The 16316-nt window shown below is 36.5% G+C and overlaps 1 protein-coding gene across 1 annotated transcript in view; it reads right to left on the reverse strand.

Annotated features, from left to right (window-relative positions):
* Sntg1 (syntrophin gamma 1) overlaps positions 1–14754 on the reverse strand; it is a 302539-nt gene extending 287785 nt beyond the window's left edge. The window contains exons 1-2 of the mRNA XM_035438749.1: positions 14743–14754; positions 14301–14435 (exon numbers count right to left, since the gene is read on the reverse strand). Coding sequence (XP_035294640.1) covers positions 14301–14435; positions 14743–14754 — 147 coding nt within the window. The remainder of the gene's footprint in view (positions 1–14300; positions 14436–14742) is intronic.
* Between the last annotated feature and the right edge of the window lie 1562 nt (positions 14755–16316).

A 16316-nucleotide genomic window follows, 5' to 3' on the forward strand; every position in this document is an offset into this window, starting at 1 on the left:
GTTCTGATAATGATCAATTAGTTGTGAGACCAGCATATTTAAGAAATATTTTTCTTAGGCTACAGGGAGGTTTACTTATGTAAGACACATAATAGTGGTCTTTACTGTTTGGAGACATGTTGCCAACCTGAGCCTGGGTGGGGAAGAAAAATCCTTGTAGTAAGAGTAGAAGGATAAGGGTCAGACACAGTTCATGCAGCATATTGTCAGAAGGAATTAGGTATGCTTTTATTGAATAAGGAATATTATTGAGAACTGACTTGTATTTTTCCATATGAAACTTTCTGTCTACTGTAGATGTACCATTGTTTATGTAGCCATTCTTCCAAGGAGGACCTGCGCTTGAGTTGTTTCTTCTCTTTGGTAGTGTAATGCTATTAACGTGTATATGAAATTTTGTTTAGATATGTGCACTCAATACTCTTTGCTACATACCAAGGTGTATGTTTGAGATATCATACTGCTTCCCAAGGCAGTGAGGTTCTAACTTTCCCTTCACAGTATCTGAAGATTCCAGCTTCAGCATAGTCTATTTGTCCTTGCCATTGTCTATTGTTTTAATTGGAGCTGTTGCAATGGGGTAAATCAGCATCTCCAGTGTCTTCAAATGATGTGTTTCTCAGTTCACAACTTCTCACTAACAGATTCACTATACAACTTCTATTGAAAAATTGACATGGAAATTTTTTGAACAGTTTCTGACTGCCAATTTTATTACTCAGTTACAATGAATCCTTATTCATTGTGAACCCTAGTCTCATGATGGAGAAATGGTGTTTATTCACTCTGTGTCTCATCTTTAATTTGATTTTATTTTTTGACGGATTCCATATTTTATTTTTATTTTTTAATATTTTTTCTTTTTATTTATTTAAATTCTTTAATTACTACTTACATTTACATATCCATCTCCCCATTCCCTTGCCCTTCCATCCTCCCATGTTCCCCACCAAAACCTCCCCAACCCACCCCCCAACTCCTCCCCAGGGATAGTAAGGCCCTCCTGCAGGGACCTTCAAGGTCTGTCATATTGTTTGGGGGAGGGCCTAGGCCCTCTTGCTGTATCTGGGCTGCAATAGTATCCTTCCATAGGGAATGGGCTCCCAAAGTCCATTTGTGCTCTAGGGATAAAGACTGGCTCCACTGTTAGAGGTTCTATAGAGTCTTGGTCTCCTAGCTGGCACCCACATTCAGAGGGCTTGGTTTGGTCCAATGCTGTTTCCCCAGCTTTATGACTAGGGTCTCAATGGTATCAGTCGGTCAGGTCCACTATTTCTGCAGGTCTCTCCAGCCCCATCTTGGCTCCTTTGCTCATCTCTCCTCCCTCTCTACAACTGAATTCCAGTAGTATGGCTCAGTGCTTAGCTGTGGGTGCCTGTTTCTGCTTCAAACAGCAACTGCATAAAGGCTCTAGGAATGGTAAACAAGGTAGGCATCACATTACTGGTGGGAGTGAAAACTTGTACAACCACTTTGAAAATCAGAATGGTGGTTTCTCAGGAAAATGGGCATCAGTCTACCTCAAGAACCAGCAATTCCTCTCTTGGGCATATGCCCAAAGAATGCACAATCATACAATAAGGACATATGTTCAACTATGTTCATAGCAGCATTATTTGTAATAGCCAGAACCTGGAAACAACCTAGATGCCTCAACTGAAGAATGAATAGAAAAAATGTGGTACATTTACACGATGGAGTACTACTCACCAGAAAAAAACAATGGAATCTTGAAATTTGCAGGAAAATGGATGGAACTAGAAGAAACCATCCTCAGTGAGGTAACCCAATCACAAAAAGATAAACATGGTATATTTTTTAATCTTAAACAATTGTATTTAAAGCTTTTTTAGTTAATTTTATTTAAAGTATAACAATCTTATTTTACATATCAATCCCAGTTCCCTCTTCCTCCCATCTTCCCACACTTTCCACCAATGCCCCCATCCACGCCCCAGGGAGGGTGAAGCCTTCCATGAGGCATCATCACAGTCTGTCTTATCATTTGGGGAAGGGCCTAGGCCCTCCTCCATGTACCTAGGCTAAGAAAATATCCCTCCATGGGGAATATGCTCCCAAAACCCATTTGTACAGTAGGGACAAATACTGGTTCCACTGCCAGAGGCCCTCTAGACTTCCCAGGCCTCCCAACTCACACCCATGTTCAGGGGGCCTGGTTCAGTCCTATGTTGGTTCCCCAGCTGTCAGACTGGGATGGGATGCATGAGCTCCCACTTTTTCAGGTCATCTGTTTCTGTGGATTTCCCCAGCATGGTCTTGACCCCTTTGTTCATAACATCTCCCTCTCTAACTGGATTCCAGGAGTTTGGTTCAGTGCTTAGCTGTGGGTCTCTGCTTCTGCTTCCATCAGCTACTGGATGAAGGCTCTAGGATATCATTTAAAGTAGTCATCAGTCTCATTATAAGGGAAGAACATTTCAAGTAGCCTCTGTATTATTTCTTAGATTGTTAGTTGGGATCATTCTTGTTGATCTCTGGACATTTCTCTAGTGCCAAATTTCTCTTTAAACCTATAAATAGCTCCCTCTATTAAGGTACCTCTTTTCTTGCTCTCTGCTATTCTCCCTCAGTCTTCCTGATCTGTCATTTTCTCCTCCACACTCTTCTTCCCTTCTCTTTCTCATACCTCCCCCATCCCCATGTGCTCCCAATTTGTTCAGAATCTCTTGTTCATTTCCCCTTCTCCTGGGGACCATACCAAGCTGTTTTGATTACTATAGCACGATACTAGGGTTTGAAGTCAGGTATTATGAGGCCTCCAGAAGTTCTTTTATTGTACAGGATTGCTTTTACCTATTTTGGGGGTTTGTTTTTGATATGAAGTTGAGTATTGTTCTTACAAGGTCTGTGAACAATTTTGTTGGGATTTTACTGGTAAATGACTGAATCTGTAGATCACTTTTGGTAAGATTGCCATTTTATTTTGTTGCTCCTACCTATCCAAATTCATGGGAGATAATTGAATTTTCTTAAATCTTCTTCATTTTCTTTAGGGACTTAAAGTTCTTATCATCCAAGTCTTGAACTTATTTGGTTAGTGTTACCAAAAGATACTTTGTATTTGTGGCTATTGTAAAGAGTGGTATGTCTCTGATTTCTTTCTCAGTTTATCATTTGTATATAGGAGGGCTACTGATATTTTGAGTAATTTGTGCGTCCTGCCACATTGCTGAAGGAGTTTGTCAGCTGTAGGACAGTTCTCAGCTAGAGTTTTGGGGATCATTTATGTATACTATGATATAATCTTCAAGTAGTGATAGTTTGACATATTCCTTTCCAATTTGTATCCCATTGATCTCCATTTGTTGTCTTACTGCTATGGCTTAAACTTCAATTTTTATATTGAATAGATATGGAGAGAGTGGGCAGCCTTGACTTGTTTCTGATTTTAGTGGTATTGCTTTGTGTTTTTCCCTGTTTAATTTGATATTGGCTGTTTGCTTGCTGTAAATTGCTTTTATTATGCTTAGATATGTTGCTTGTATCCATGGTCTCTCTAAGACCTTTATTGGGCTGTTCAATTTTGTTGAAGGCTTTTTAGGCATATAATGAGATGATCGTGTGTGTGTGTGTGTGTGTGTGTGTGTGTGTGTGTGTGTGTGTGTGTGTGTCTTTTTTTACTCTTTCAGTTTGTTTATATGGTGGATAACATTGATCAATATCGGTATGTTGAACCAACCCTCCTTCTCTGGGAGGAAGTCTAATTGGTCACTGTGCATGATTTTTTTTGATGTGTTCTTGGATTCAGGTTGCCTACAATTTATTGAGTATTTTTGTGTCAGTGTTCATGAAGGCTATTTGTCTGTAGTTCTCTTTTTGTTGCATCCATTTGTGGCTAGGGCATTAGGGTTACTTAAGGCATCACAAAAGGAGTTTAGCAATGTTCCATATATTTCTGCTGTGTTAAACTTTTTAGGAGTAATGGAGTTAGCTCTTCTTTGAAATTCTGGTAGAACTCTGCACTGAAACCATCTGTTCTTGGGATTTTTATTTATTTATTTTTTGATTGGGAGACTTTTAATGGCTGTTTCTATTTCCTTTGGGATTCTAAGTCTATTTAAATTGTTTATCTGGTCTTGATTTAATTTTGGTATGTGGAAATGTGGAACCTATCCAGAAAATTGTCCATTTAAAAAAAATCCAATTTTGTTGAGTACAGGTTTCTGAAGTATGACCTCATGATTCTATAGATTTCCTCAGTGTATGTTGCTATTTTCCCTTTTTGTTTCTGATTTTGTTAATTTGGGTATTCTCTCTGCCTTTTGGTTAATTTGGATAAGGGTTGTCTATCTTGTTGATACTTTTTTGTAGAACCAGTTCTTTCTTTCATTGAGTCTTTGTATTGTTTCATTTGTTTCTACTTTGTTGATTTCAGCACTCAATTTGATTATTTCCTAGCATTTACTCCTCCTGGGTAAGCCTGCGTCTTTTTGTTCTAAAGCTTCCAGGTGTTCTGTTAATTCACCAGTGTGGGATTTTTCGAACTTCTTTAGGTAGGTATTCTTACAGATTTCAAAGTGCCCCATAAGTTTGGGTATGTTGTGTAATCATTTCCATTGAATGCTAGAAAGTCTTTAATTTCTTTATCTCTTCCTTCACCCAGTGGTGTTTCAATTGAGCATTATTCAGTTTCCATGAGTTTGTTGACTTTTTAGAAATTGTGCTGTTGTTAATTCTAACTTTTATCCATGGTGATCTGATACGATAAAGGGGTTATTTCCTTCTCCATTTTGTTTTGTATCTGTTGAGATTTGCTTTGTGACTAGTATGTGGTCAATTTTAGAGAAGGTTCCATGCGGTGCTGAAAAGAAGGTATTTTCTCTTTTGTTTGAGTAGAATGTTCTATAGATGTCTGTGAAGCCTATTTGAGTCCTAATATCTGTTAGATCATTTATTTCCCTGTTAATCTTTTGTCTATCAGAGTTGTCCAGTGAGAGTAGGGTGTTGAAGTCTCTCACTATTAGTGTTTGGAGTTTCATGTTGATTTTAGCTTTAGTCATGCTTCTTTTACAATTGTGGGTGCCCTTGCATTTGGGGCATGTATATTCAGGATTTATACTTTGTCCTGATATTATTCCCTGTGATGATTTTGAAATTATCTGTTTTGATTACCTTTAGGTGGAGTCTATTTTTTTCTGTTTTTTCAGGACACGGTTTCTCTGTGTAGCTTTGGAGCATATCCTGGCTCTCGATCTGGAGACCAGGCCAGCCTCAGACTCACAGAGATCCATCTGCCTCTGCCTCCTGAGTGCTGGGATTAAAGGCGTGTGCCATCAACACCTGGCTGGAGTCTATTTTTTTTTAGATATTAAAATAACTACAGCAGCTTGCTTCTTACATCCCTTTGATTGGTAAATCATTTTCCAACCCTGTACACTAAGGCAATATCTGCCTTTGAAGTTGAGATGGGATTCTTTTATGCAACAGCGGGTTTGATCCTGTTTTCTTATCCATTTTGTTTTTTATCCATGTGTCTTTTTATTGGAGAACTGAGTACATTGATATTAATGGATATTAATGACAGTACTGATTCATTCCTGTTATTTTTTTGGTGTTGATGTGTGCTCATTTCCAATTTTTAATGGTTGCTGGTATGGGATTATCTATTGATTGTTTTTTCATGGGTACTGCTTCCATCCTTGGGATGAAGTTTACCTTCTAGTTCTTTCTGTAGGGCTAGATTTGTGGATAGGTATTTTTTAAATCTGGTGTTGTCATGGAATATTTTGTTTTCTCCATTTAAGGTGAATGAAAGTTTTTCTGGGTATAGACGTCTGGGTTTTTATCCATGATATCTTAGTGTTTGCATAATGTGTGTCCAGGACCTTCTTTCTTTTAGAGTTTCCCTTGAGAAGTCTGGTAGTAGTATGATGAGTTTGTCTTAATATGTTACTTAGCCTGTTCCTTTGCAGCTTTCAATATTCTTTCTTTATTCTCTACATTTAGTGTTTTGATTACCATGTGGTAAGGGGAAATTTTTTGCTCCATTTTATTTTGTGTTCTGTAAGCTTCTTCTATCTTCAAAGGCATTCCCTTCTTTAGGTTGGGAAAGTTTTCTTCTTTGATTTTGTTGAATATATTTTCTGTGCCTTTGAGCTGGTATTCTCTGTCTTCTTTCTCTATTATTATTAGGTTTTGTCTTTTCATGGTGTCCTAGAATTTCTAGACACTTTGTCTTATGACTTTATTACCTCTAGTGTGTTTTTCAACCCATGAATCTATTTCTTCTCTTGTACCTTCAACACCTGAGATTCTCTCTGCTATCTCTTCCATTCCATGGGTTATGCTTGCATCTGTAGTTCCTCTTCATTTACCCAGATTTTCCATTTCCAGAATTCCCTCAATTTGTGTTTTCTTTACTGACTCTATTTCAATTTTCAAGTTTTGGACTGTTTCCTTCACTCGTTTGTTTTTTTTCTTGTCTTTCTTTAAAGTAGTTATTGATTTTTAAAAATTTTGTTTATCATTTCCTTGCTTTTTTAAAGAAGGGAATTCTTTCCTTTTTAAGTGTCTCTATCATCTTCATGAAGTTATTTTTAAGGTTGTTTTCTTCTGCTTCTTCTGCATTGGGAAGTTTAGGTTTTCCTGTTTCAGGACCACTAGGTTCTAATGGTTCCGCAGTGCTCTTTAGGTTGCTGAATATATTCTTATATTGGTATCTACCCATCTCTTCCTTCAGTCAGTGCAAGCAGTGTCTTCGCATCTTGGTTGGATCCTAGCATCAGTGTCTTTGTTTTAGGGATCCTTTCTTGGACCTATTGATGTGGTCACTGTCTGTGTCTCAGGAAGCTGATCCTGGTCAATCCTGTGCAGCTAATATCTGCTCAGCTAACATCTCAGGTAGCCTATGAGGTCTTAGGGGTTGTGTGAGTTTTGGGGATAGGTACTTGTATATTACAGGGTCTGGATAGTGCTGACTGGATAGTGAGGCTGACATGGGTGGGAGAGAGGCCAGGGATTTTGCCCCGGGCCTAGTGCTTAGAGGATGTGTGGTCTATATTGGAAGCTTGCCAATCACTTCTTGTTCCTTTCTGTGCAGCCAATGTCTGTTTCTCAGTGAGCCATGGATACTACAGCATATGGGTGGGTTTGGGAGTGGAGTGGGACTTGTAGATTATAGGATCCTATGGAGGTTGTTGGTGCAGCCTGCCTGCAGGAGCCTTTCCTTCTGACCAGCTAGTATGACTGAGATGTGTAGGTCTTTGTGCTATTTTCAAATGAATAATATCTTTGAGAACTGAACCCTAGTTCAAAGAAACTAATAACATTTCTTCTAAAAAAAGTAAGGCACTTAATTTGCCTTCCCAAATACTTTAACAAAAACCCAGTAAGTAAAAGCAATGAACTTTGAACATATTTCTGCTTGAAATCTATACCTCTGCTCAAGCGGGTTGCATCATTCCCATTGGACATTTTTTCCTGAGAAAATCCTGGTAACCTAACATTCATACTAAGTCATAAGTTCTTACATGAATTCCACCAGTTCTGATATGCAGTTTTATTATAATTCAACTTAATAAAATTTTATAGATTGAATTTTAATGCCAGACTCTTTGTTTAAAACAAACCACATAATCTTCAACCTCATCAATTATGCAACAAAAGCAGTAGTATGTACATACTTCCAAATAATGATGTGAAAAAAATATTTAAAAATTCTCAACTGCTGACAATATGCTGTGCAAATTGGACAAGCAGAACACAAAAGAAAGGACTGCCAAAATTGGCCAAGATAAGGTAGGACAGCCCTTGAGAATATCTTGATTCACAGAAAAGTCTGTTAGATATGCTAGGCCTGTTGTTCAAAGACAGATGCCCCCTTGGGTAACAGGCAGCCAACTGTTTCTCTTATTTCCCAAATTTTTGGAAGTCATTTGCTTGCACTTCCTGCTTACTAAAGAAATTCCCTTCTCTGTTCTCTGATGGAGTTGAAGACTTTATAGTTATATATTATAGTTTTCCTTGTTACCAGACTCAGAAAAAAAATTCACTAAAATGTGTAATGTATATAAAGTTTAAAGATATAAAAATACCCTTTCAGGTTGGAAATGAAAGTGAGGATAGAAAGTGAATTAGGTACAACCATTTAGACTCACGAAGATAGGATAGATATGGAGTATTTTCTCTGAATTTGTTAATTACTATATAGACATTTTGATGTATTGATTGCCTGAATAAATTATAAGTGGTTATTGTACATATTGAATATAGTTTTTCTTATATTAGTTCTAACCTTCCTTTTCATTTTAGACAAAAATGGAAATATGGTATGTTGTTTTTACGCTAACAAAAAACTTTCCTGACTATCAGAGGGTGGAGCTAGTCACTAGTTTACCATATGATGTGACAGACTTTGATGATCCCCCATGGAAGGCCTCACTATCCTTGGGGAGTGGGCAGGAGATGGGTTGGTGGGGTCTTTGGGGGACATGGAAGGATGGGAGGGCGAGGTAATAGGGGAATTGATATGTATAATAAGATTGTTTAAGAAAAAAAGAAAGACAGGACCAAAAGTAACAAAGTCAAATGTAAATGACAAATCATTAAAACAAACAACAAATTTAGCAGATTACATAGGAATAATTTTAAAAGGATTACTATATTAAACTATAAAATTTAAAATTAATGTATAAAATTTAGATTCACTCAAGCCATCAAAGTGAAATCAAGAAAAGGTCAGCACCTAACAAAATCTATAAAAGTGAGATTATTGATATGTAAATAAGAGTGTATTTTGTGCAACAGCTGTTAGACCTAATTCATAAACAGATTCGCAAACTACAATTTGTCACCATATGGGTGATATCTTACTGGCTGATTCAGATGAAGATACTTTAGAAAAAAATGATGAAGTAAAGAAAATTTTCCCTTGTTGGTGATTAAACATTGCTCCTAAAAAATACAAAGAGATTATTTTTATTAATTATTTATGGTATAAGATAGCTTCACAGAAAATTCAACCACAGAAAGTACAAATCAAGAGAGATCACTACAAACTCTTACTGTTTTAAAAAAATGTTATGAGAAATTAACTGACTATGGCCTACAATTGGATTGTCGTCAACTCAAGAAATAAGTGATTTATTTCAAACCTTACAAGGCTAAAAGGACTTATATAGTCCAAGAAAATTATAAGCAGGGGCTGAGAGAGAATTAGCTCTGCTAGAAAAGAAATTACAGGCTACATATGTGGAATTGCATGGATCCAGAGATGATTGTAATCTAGTCATTCTATTTTTTATTCATTCTCCTGTTGGAATTCTTATTCAGAGAAGATACTTTAGAATGAATGATTTTACCACACAGAATATTAATTGGGATCATGGGGGGAGTGGAGCGGGAGATAGGAGAAAGAGGAGAGGAGAAGAGGAGGGGAAGGAGAGCATGAGGGATCAGAAAGATTGAGTGGGGAGAAGAATAGAGCAGAACAAGAAAAGACAACATCAATAGAGGGAGTCTATTGGTTTAAAGAGAATCAATAGGTTTAAAGAGAAATCTGCACCAGGGAAATGTACAGAGACCTACAAGAATGACCCCCACTAGGAACCTAAGCAATAGTGGAAAGGCTACCTTAAATGCCCTTCCCCTATAATGAGAAGATGACTACCCTAAATGCCATCCTAGAGTCTTCATTCAGTAGCTGATGGAAGCAGAAGCAGACACCCACAGACAGCTAAGCACTGAACCACACATCTGGAATACAGTTGTAAAAAGGGAGGAGGGATGAACAAAGCAGTCAAGACCATGCTGGAAAAACTTACAGTACCAGCTGACCTGACCTAGTGAGAGCACACAGACCCCAGTCAGAAAGCTGAGGAACCAGCACTGGACTGAACCAAACCCTCTGAATGTGGTTGTCAGTTAGGAGGCCTGGGCAGCCTATGGGACCTCTAACAGTGGAACCAGTATTTATCCCTAGTGCACAAAAAGACTTTGGGAGCCCATTCCATATGGGCTCCCAGATACATGGAGTAGAACCTAGGCCCTCCCCAAAATGGTGTGACAGACTTCGATGATCCCCCCCCATCAAAGGACTCACCATCCTTGGGGAGCAGGTGTGGGGTGCTTTGTGGGGGTTGGTAGGGCCATGGGAGGATGAGAGGAAGAGGGAATGAAGGGATTGATATGTAAATGATTATTGCTAAATAGAAAAATGAAAAAAAAATTATGTTGAAAATTAATCAAAAAAGGTTTCTTAATTGATTCTCAAATGAAAACGGAGACATTGTCAATTAGCAAGAATTACTCCAACAGAAATTGTGGTACCTTTCACTAATACAGAAATTGTCTCATTATAGACAGAAGATGAACACTGACAAAAAGCTTCCAGTAACTTTGGAGAGATTAAAAATAAATATGCCCAGATCAAGAGACTTTAGTTTACTACAAGAACTAGGTGGATTCTCCCTCATATAATAAAGGGAATACCAATTTCTGGAGCCTCTACATTCTTTACTGGTGCAAATGGATCATAAAAGAGGTTTTAAGTCATGAAAATTAAGAAAAGTGGCTCAAAGACCTTATGCTTAGGTTAAAAAATTAGGATTATATGCTACTCTGCTGGCATTATTAGATTTTTGAGAACCTCTTAATATCATTGCTGATTCTAAATATGCAGAAAGAGTTGCTTTAAATATTGAAACTTCTGAACTTATACCAGATGATTCGGAATTAACTTTGTTACTTATCCAGTTATAGCAAGTAACAAGAAATAGAAATCATCTATTATATATAACAAACATCAGCCTTATACATGTCTACCAAGCCCTCTACCACAAAGCAATGATGAAACTGATCAACTCTTGGTATGAAATGTGATAGAAGCCTCACAATTTCATAAGAAATACTATGTTAATAACAAATGCTTGAAGAAAGATTTTTCTAACACTTGGCAAAATGCCAAGGAAATTATAAGAAAATGTCCTACTTGTTTTTTGTATAGACAAACTCCATTTAGTGCAGGAAATAACACAAAAGCACTTGAAGAAATGAAATTTGTCCAATGAATATATTTCAATTCACAGAGTTTGGAAAATTAAATATATGGACCATTCCAGAGATAGGTATTCCGGATTTCATTTGACAACTTCAGTGCTGAACTTTTCCAATACAAGGTAGGAGTCCTTTAAAAATTCCTCTTTAAGAGAAAAGTCTATCAGATGTTGATGTGATAACTATTGACACACAACCCCAATTAAAAAATTGGCTAAGTATATGAGTGAACACTTAACCAAATAAGATACATTAGTGAGTGTCAAGCACACCAGACAATGCTCAACATCACATACAAAAGTGATGGCAATTAAACCACAGCAATTAAATACATATTATCAGAAGCAGGAAATAACAGGCTTTGTACAAAGTGTGGAAAAATTACCTGATTATCAATTTTTTAAATATAAGATACTGTAGCTTATATTTCACACTATGGCTCTGTGGTGTGGTCCCTTAAAATATAAACAAAGAAGTAACTTTGACATTGTTTACATATGGCTACACATAAAAATTGATATGTGGCAGCCAAGTCATCTTCTGTATGTTCGTGGAAACATTTTAAATGGGTATGAAAAGTTTGAAGCAATCTGAAGGCCTATCATTTGGCCCATAGATAAGTAGAGTATTGAGTGTTCTCACTATGGAATTCTGTTTTACCTTGGAAAAGAAATTCTTATGCATGCCTCAATATGGATGAATATTAAAGAAATTAAGTTGAGAGAAATTACCAAAATGAACAAGATAAAACATTTCAAGATGGTGATTGTGTGATTAGCTTAGAATGGTTACTAAACAAAAGGTCTAGTGACATACAGGAAGAGGACGCTGGAGGTTAGACTTGGTACACAGCTTCAGTATAGCATGATTAAAAAAAACTTTTGAAGTAGATACTACCACTAGTTTTACAATGTTAATATACTCTGCCACTTAGCAGTACATTCTGAAATGGATACAGGAGTAGGTCTCATACTATGCACAATAATTTATAAAAAGAAGGTTAGCTGAGCAGAAAAGCATGATCCCATGTCTAGACTTTCTAACATGTGCTACTTATTTACATGACACGATTTCAGGGAATCTTTTTTCCCTCCATTTTTTAAATTTAAATTAGAAACAAGATTATTTTACATGTCAATCCCAGTTCCCTCTCTCTCCCCTCTTCCCCTGCCCCCCCCAATAACACCCTACCTATCTCATACCCTTTCTGCTCCACAGGGAGGGTGAGGCCTTCCATAGGGGGTCTTCAAAGTCTTATATTGTATTTAATAGGAAAAGTTCATCATTGGTTTAGAAATCAGCAAGTTATAAGCATTACAATATTTTGTTCTTGTTTAGATAATTTTTGACTATCATAAATGTATTTATACACATATACCAAAATATGTTCTACCTTAGTCTGGTCTGAAGTATTTGGGACAATATCTGATCAATATGTAATTCTAATTCATGTTGATCACTGTTATTTTCCTTCCATTTCCTATTTTAGTAATTAATATTTTCTATGGTCTAAAGCTTTCAGGATGGACATTATGAACATGTCAAACTCATGTTTAAATGTATTTTTAATATTTATCTTGAGATATTGTTCTTTTTCCCCAACATGTTACAAATTTCTGAGTTGTCTATCTGTTGTAGACTTCCTAGAGTTTTCTCTGTAACAAATTATAAATGTACAAATACAGCAGCTCTGCTTGCTCCTTTACAAATAGCATATTATGTACCCACATTCTGAATTTCTGCCCCAGCTGGAACACTCAGAGGAGACTTCAGACAAAATGAGATCCATGCTGATTCTCAACTTATTTCATTCTTAAATAATCAGAAACATATTTTTTTTTTGCTGGAAGTGTTTCTTATACATGGTTGATTACTTTTATGAAATATTTTCTTTTACCTTTATTGGCATTATTATGAGTAACTTTTCCTTAAATCTGAAATCTTTTCTGTACCTGTACTTAATTTATATTGCAATTTACATGCAAAATCTTGTGAAGCTATGTGTTTTAGCTGTTTAGAGTGGAAATCTTCATATAATATCTATATATCTATAGATATATATAGATATAATCTTATTTTACATACCAATACAAGTATCCAAGTTCTGTCTCCCTTCTGTCCTCCTGTGTCCCCCTACCAATCCCCTACCCCAACCCCATCCACTCCCTAGGGAGAGTGAGGCCTCCCATGGGAGATAATGAAAGTCTGTCACATTTGGAGCAGGCCTAGGTCCTCCCCCATGTGTATAGGCTGAGAGAGTATCCCTCCATAGGGAAAGGGCTCCCAACATCCATTCGTGCACTAGGTATAAATACTGGTTCCACTGCTAGAGGTCCAATAGACTGCCCTGGCCCACCAGCCCATGTTCAGGGCCCTGGATGTGATGATGCCTTCAGTAATGGAACAGAATGAATCAAAACTATATAACTTGTATTGATTTATGTAGTTAGTCCACAGCATTTGGCAGTGGTCGGTGGCAGAGAGCGACCTAGCAGCCGGTGTGGCAGCAGTCTGTACCACAAGTACAAAAGTAAAACTAAAAGAGAAACATAGTCCCCTAAAAGTCTGACCAGGCCCTCACAATCGTAACCTGTAGCCAGCCCCTAAGTAGGCGTGGCTGCAGCTTCCCCTACAGATTTATGATTAACATTTTATCAAATTAAATGAAATACCTTCCATAGTGTGACGTAGTACTAAAAGGTATACAAATTGGTTTTATGAAACAATTTAAGTTTTTGATTTTTCCTGAGGTTGGATTCAATAGAACATCACACATCTGTTAGAACAGTGAATGGCCATTAATAACTGACCTTGTATAATTTTATCCTGAATGTCTACAGACTTATTCAGATACAGTCAAGGGAGAAAATAATCTACATAGAATTCAGAGTCTCTCTCTGCAAGCAAGGACACTGGGAAATGATTTCTACCATCACAATCAACACCAAAAGAGAAAGTGGTGTCATCATAAAACCAGGCCAGAGGGGCTCAGGTTGCATAACTGAAAACCAGATCTGTACTCTCTAATTATCAGAAAATAGAGATAGCACTGCCTACCATATGAAAGCAAGGACTGAGTAGGCAAAGTGAGAAGGTCTATAGTGTTTTATGGCATCATCAGTGTCCTCAAAAAGGGGCATTGCTTAGTGAGAAGTGTGAACACAAATTACCTACAGGATCATTGACTAGTTCCAAAGTAAAAGAAAATATGTTCAACATTTTCATTGAAGAAGTATTTCTATCATCAAAAGGCACAAGCAGAAAATATCAATGGAAGAGATACTTACACCAGAATAGAAAGGCTCACCAGAAACACACAGCACATCTTGTTCCTGTAGCATCAGAAGGTCTCTGGCAAGATGCAATCGGACTTTAAAAGGTTCCTGATTATCATCTTGTAGCAAGCAAACTCCTGTCTTTGTCTTTTGATAAAAAGAGCAAGAAAGAAAAATTGCTCAATTCATGGTTTATAAATTTCAGAACTATTTACAGCAAAATGAGATGTATAACACTTGAGAGCTAAGGGCAATGTTTTCAGTGACTTATACATGACTTTACAGACACACTAAAGAGTGGATAATCACATTAAGGAATATAGAAGTTTAGGTAATAGTGGTAATGCCAGAAAGCCCTCACTGAGACACAGATGGAAAGAGTGCATCAAACATTCTGCATTACACTGAGAAATGATGAAAATATTAATACTTACAATGTAAAAGTAAGAAGTACATTGAGGTCCATTTTATATTGCATGGAATTCAACACTTTATGTGTCTAAGTCATACTTTGGGTACATATATATTCAGGACTGTGGACCAAGTGTATAATAATTTTCAAGTAACTCTGATTACTCCAAAAGAAAGATGAGAAAGAACAATCCTGCAAATCTGTGTCCATGACTCATCCTCATCCTTCCCTCACTGAACATTTAGCCACTTTCTGTCTCTGACAAAAAAAATTGAAATGGAAACTATATGGTTGGGGTTTCTTAGATTTCCACTATGTTATCATATGTGCTCTAGTGTGAGCACATACGAATCTTTGCATTTGTATACACACACACACACACACACACACACACACACAGTTTTATTGCAAGCTCTTGTTTTTACTTGACATATTTTTGGGAATTGTGTGAAAAGATTGAGGACCTCTAAATTTTTTTCTCACCTTATTGTGAATCAAAAAGTCAACATGGCCAATGACTACTTCAAAAGATGTTCCTTTTCCTTAATAATTACTGAGTCATACTTTGATTAATGGATTAATACATGGGTATGTGTATACATCTTATTTAAGCAAAGAGCATAGTTAAATAAATAATGCCAAACTTGATCTTGGTCTCATTTCCTAGAATGTCCTATAGTGTTTATACAAATACTTTTAACATTTAATATTGGTGCTTCTAGTATTACTTTTCTGTGTGGGACATAGTAACCAGATGGATGAGTTTATTTTTGCACAAAGAACTTTCAGCCAGATATTTGGTATTCAGGATACAAAATGATTGCAATATTTTTGGAGTTTGGAGTTTGCTGATATTTTATAACAAACAATCATGAGAACATTATCAGAACAAATGACTGAAGAACATTTATAGAAATTTCAAAAACTGCTGCAAATTTTTCCTAGTCCTAAGCTGAAATTCACTCAATAATTTCTGAAACTTAAGTCAACAACTCAGATAACAAATTCTAAAATCAATCACCCTGACACACAAAATTCAAAGGTATATTTATTTATATTTATAAACTAGGGAATGATAGTATAAAATATTAAAGCGCCCTGTTTCTTAAAATTAAACCTTTATGTTTCTATAGAAGCAGATAACTTTGTATGTACAATAAAATATTACAGTTTATAACATGCAGTAGCCTGGAATATGAGCTAAAATTTCTAGTCAGTGTGCTTTGGCTTTATGTGATAGGTAGTATATGTAGTTCAAGATGTTCCTTTTAAATATTATAAAAAAGTCTTCATTGAAATCTCACAAATCAACACAGGAGCAGTTTGCCAAAACACCCTCAGATTACATATGTATTGAATTGATTTTGTTTTCCAAGAGTTCACAAACCTCTTGGTTTTCCTTTGAATGTGGATCAGTATTTTGAATAATTAAACCCTACTATTATTATTGAAAATAATTTTTGTCATAGACTATAATCTGACTCTCATTTCCAGGGAAACATTGTTATCACAGATTCAAGCAATGTACAAAAATTCCCTTAACTATGACATAGTTTCCAAAGAAAAGAGTGATGTTGGATACCGTTGTAATTTAATGAAAGCTGTGAGAGAGAAAG

The sequence above is a fragment of the Cricetulus griseus genome, chromosome 2, assembly GCF_003668045.3.
Source record: "Cricetulus griseus strain 17A/GY chromosome 2, alternate assembly CriGri-PICRH-1.0, whole genome shotgun sequence".
Lineage (NCBI taxonomy): Eukaryota > Metazoa > Chordata > Mammalia > Rodentia > Cricetidae > Cricetulus > Cricetulus griseus.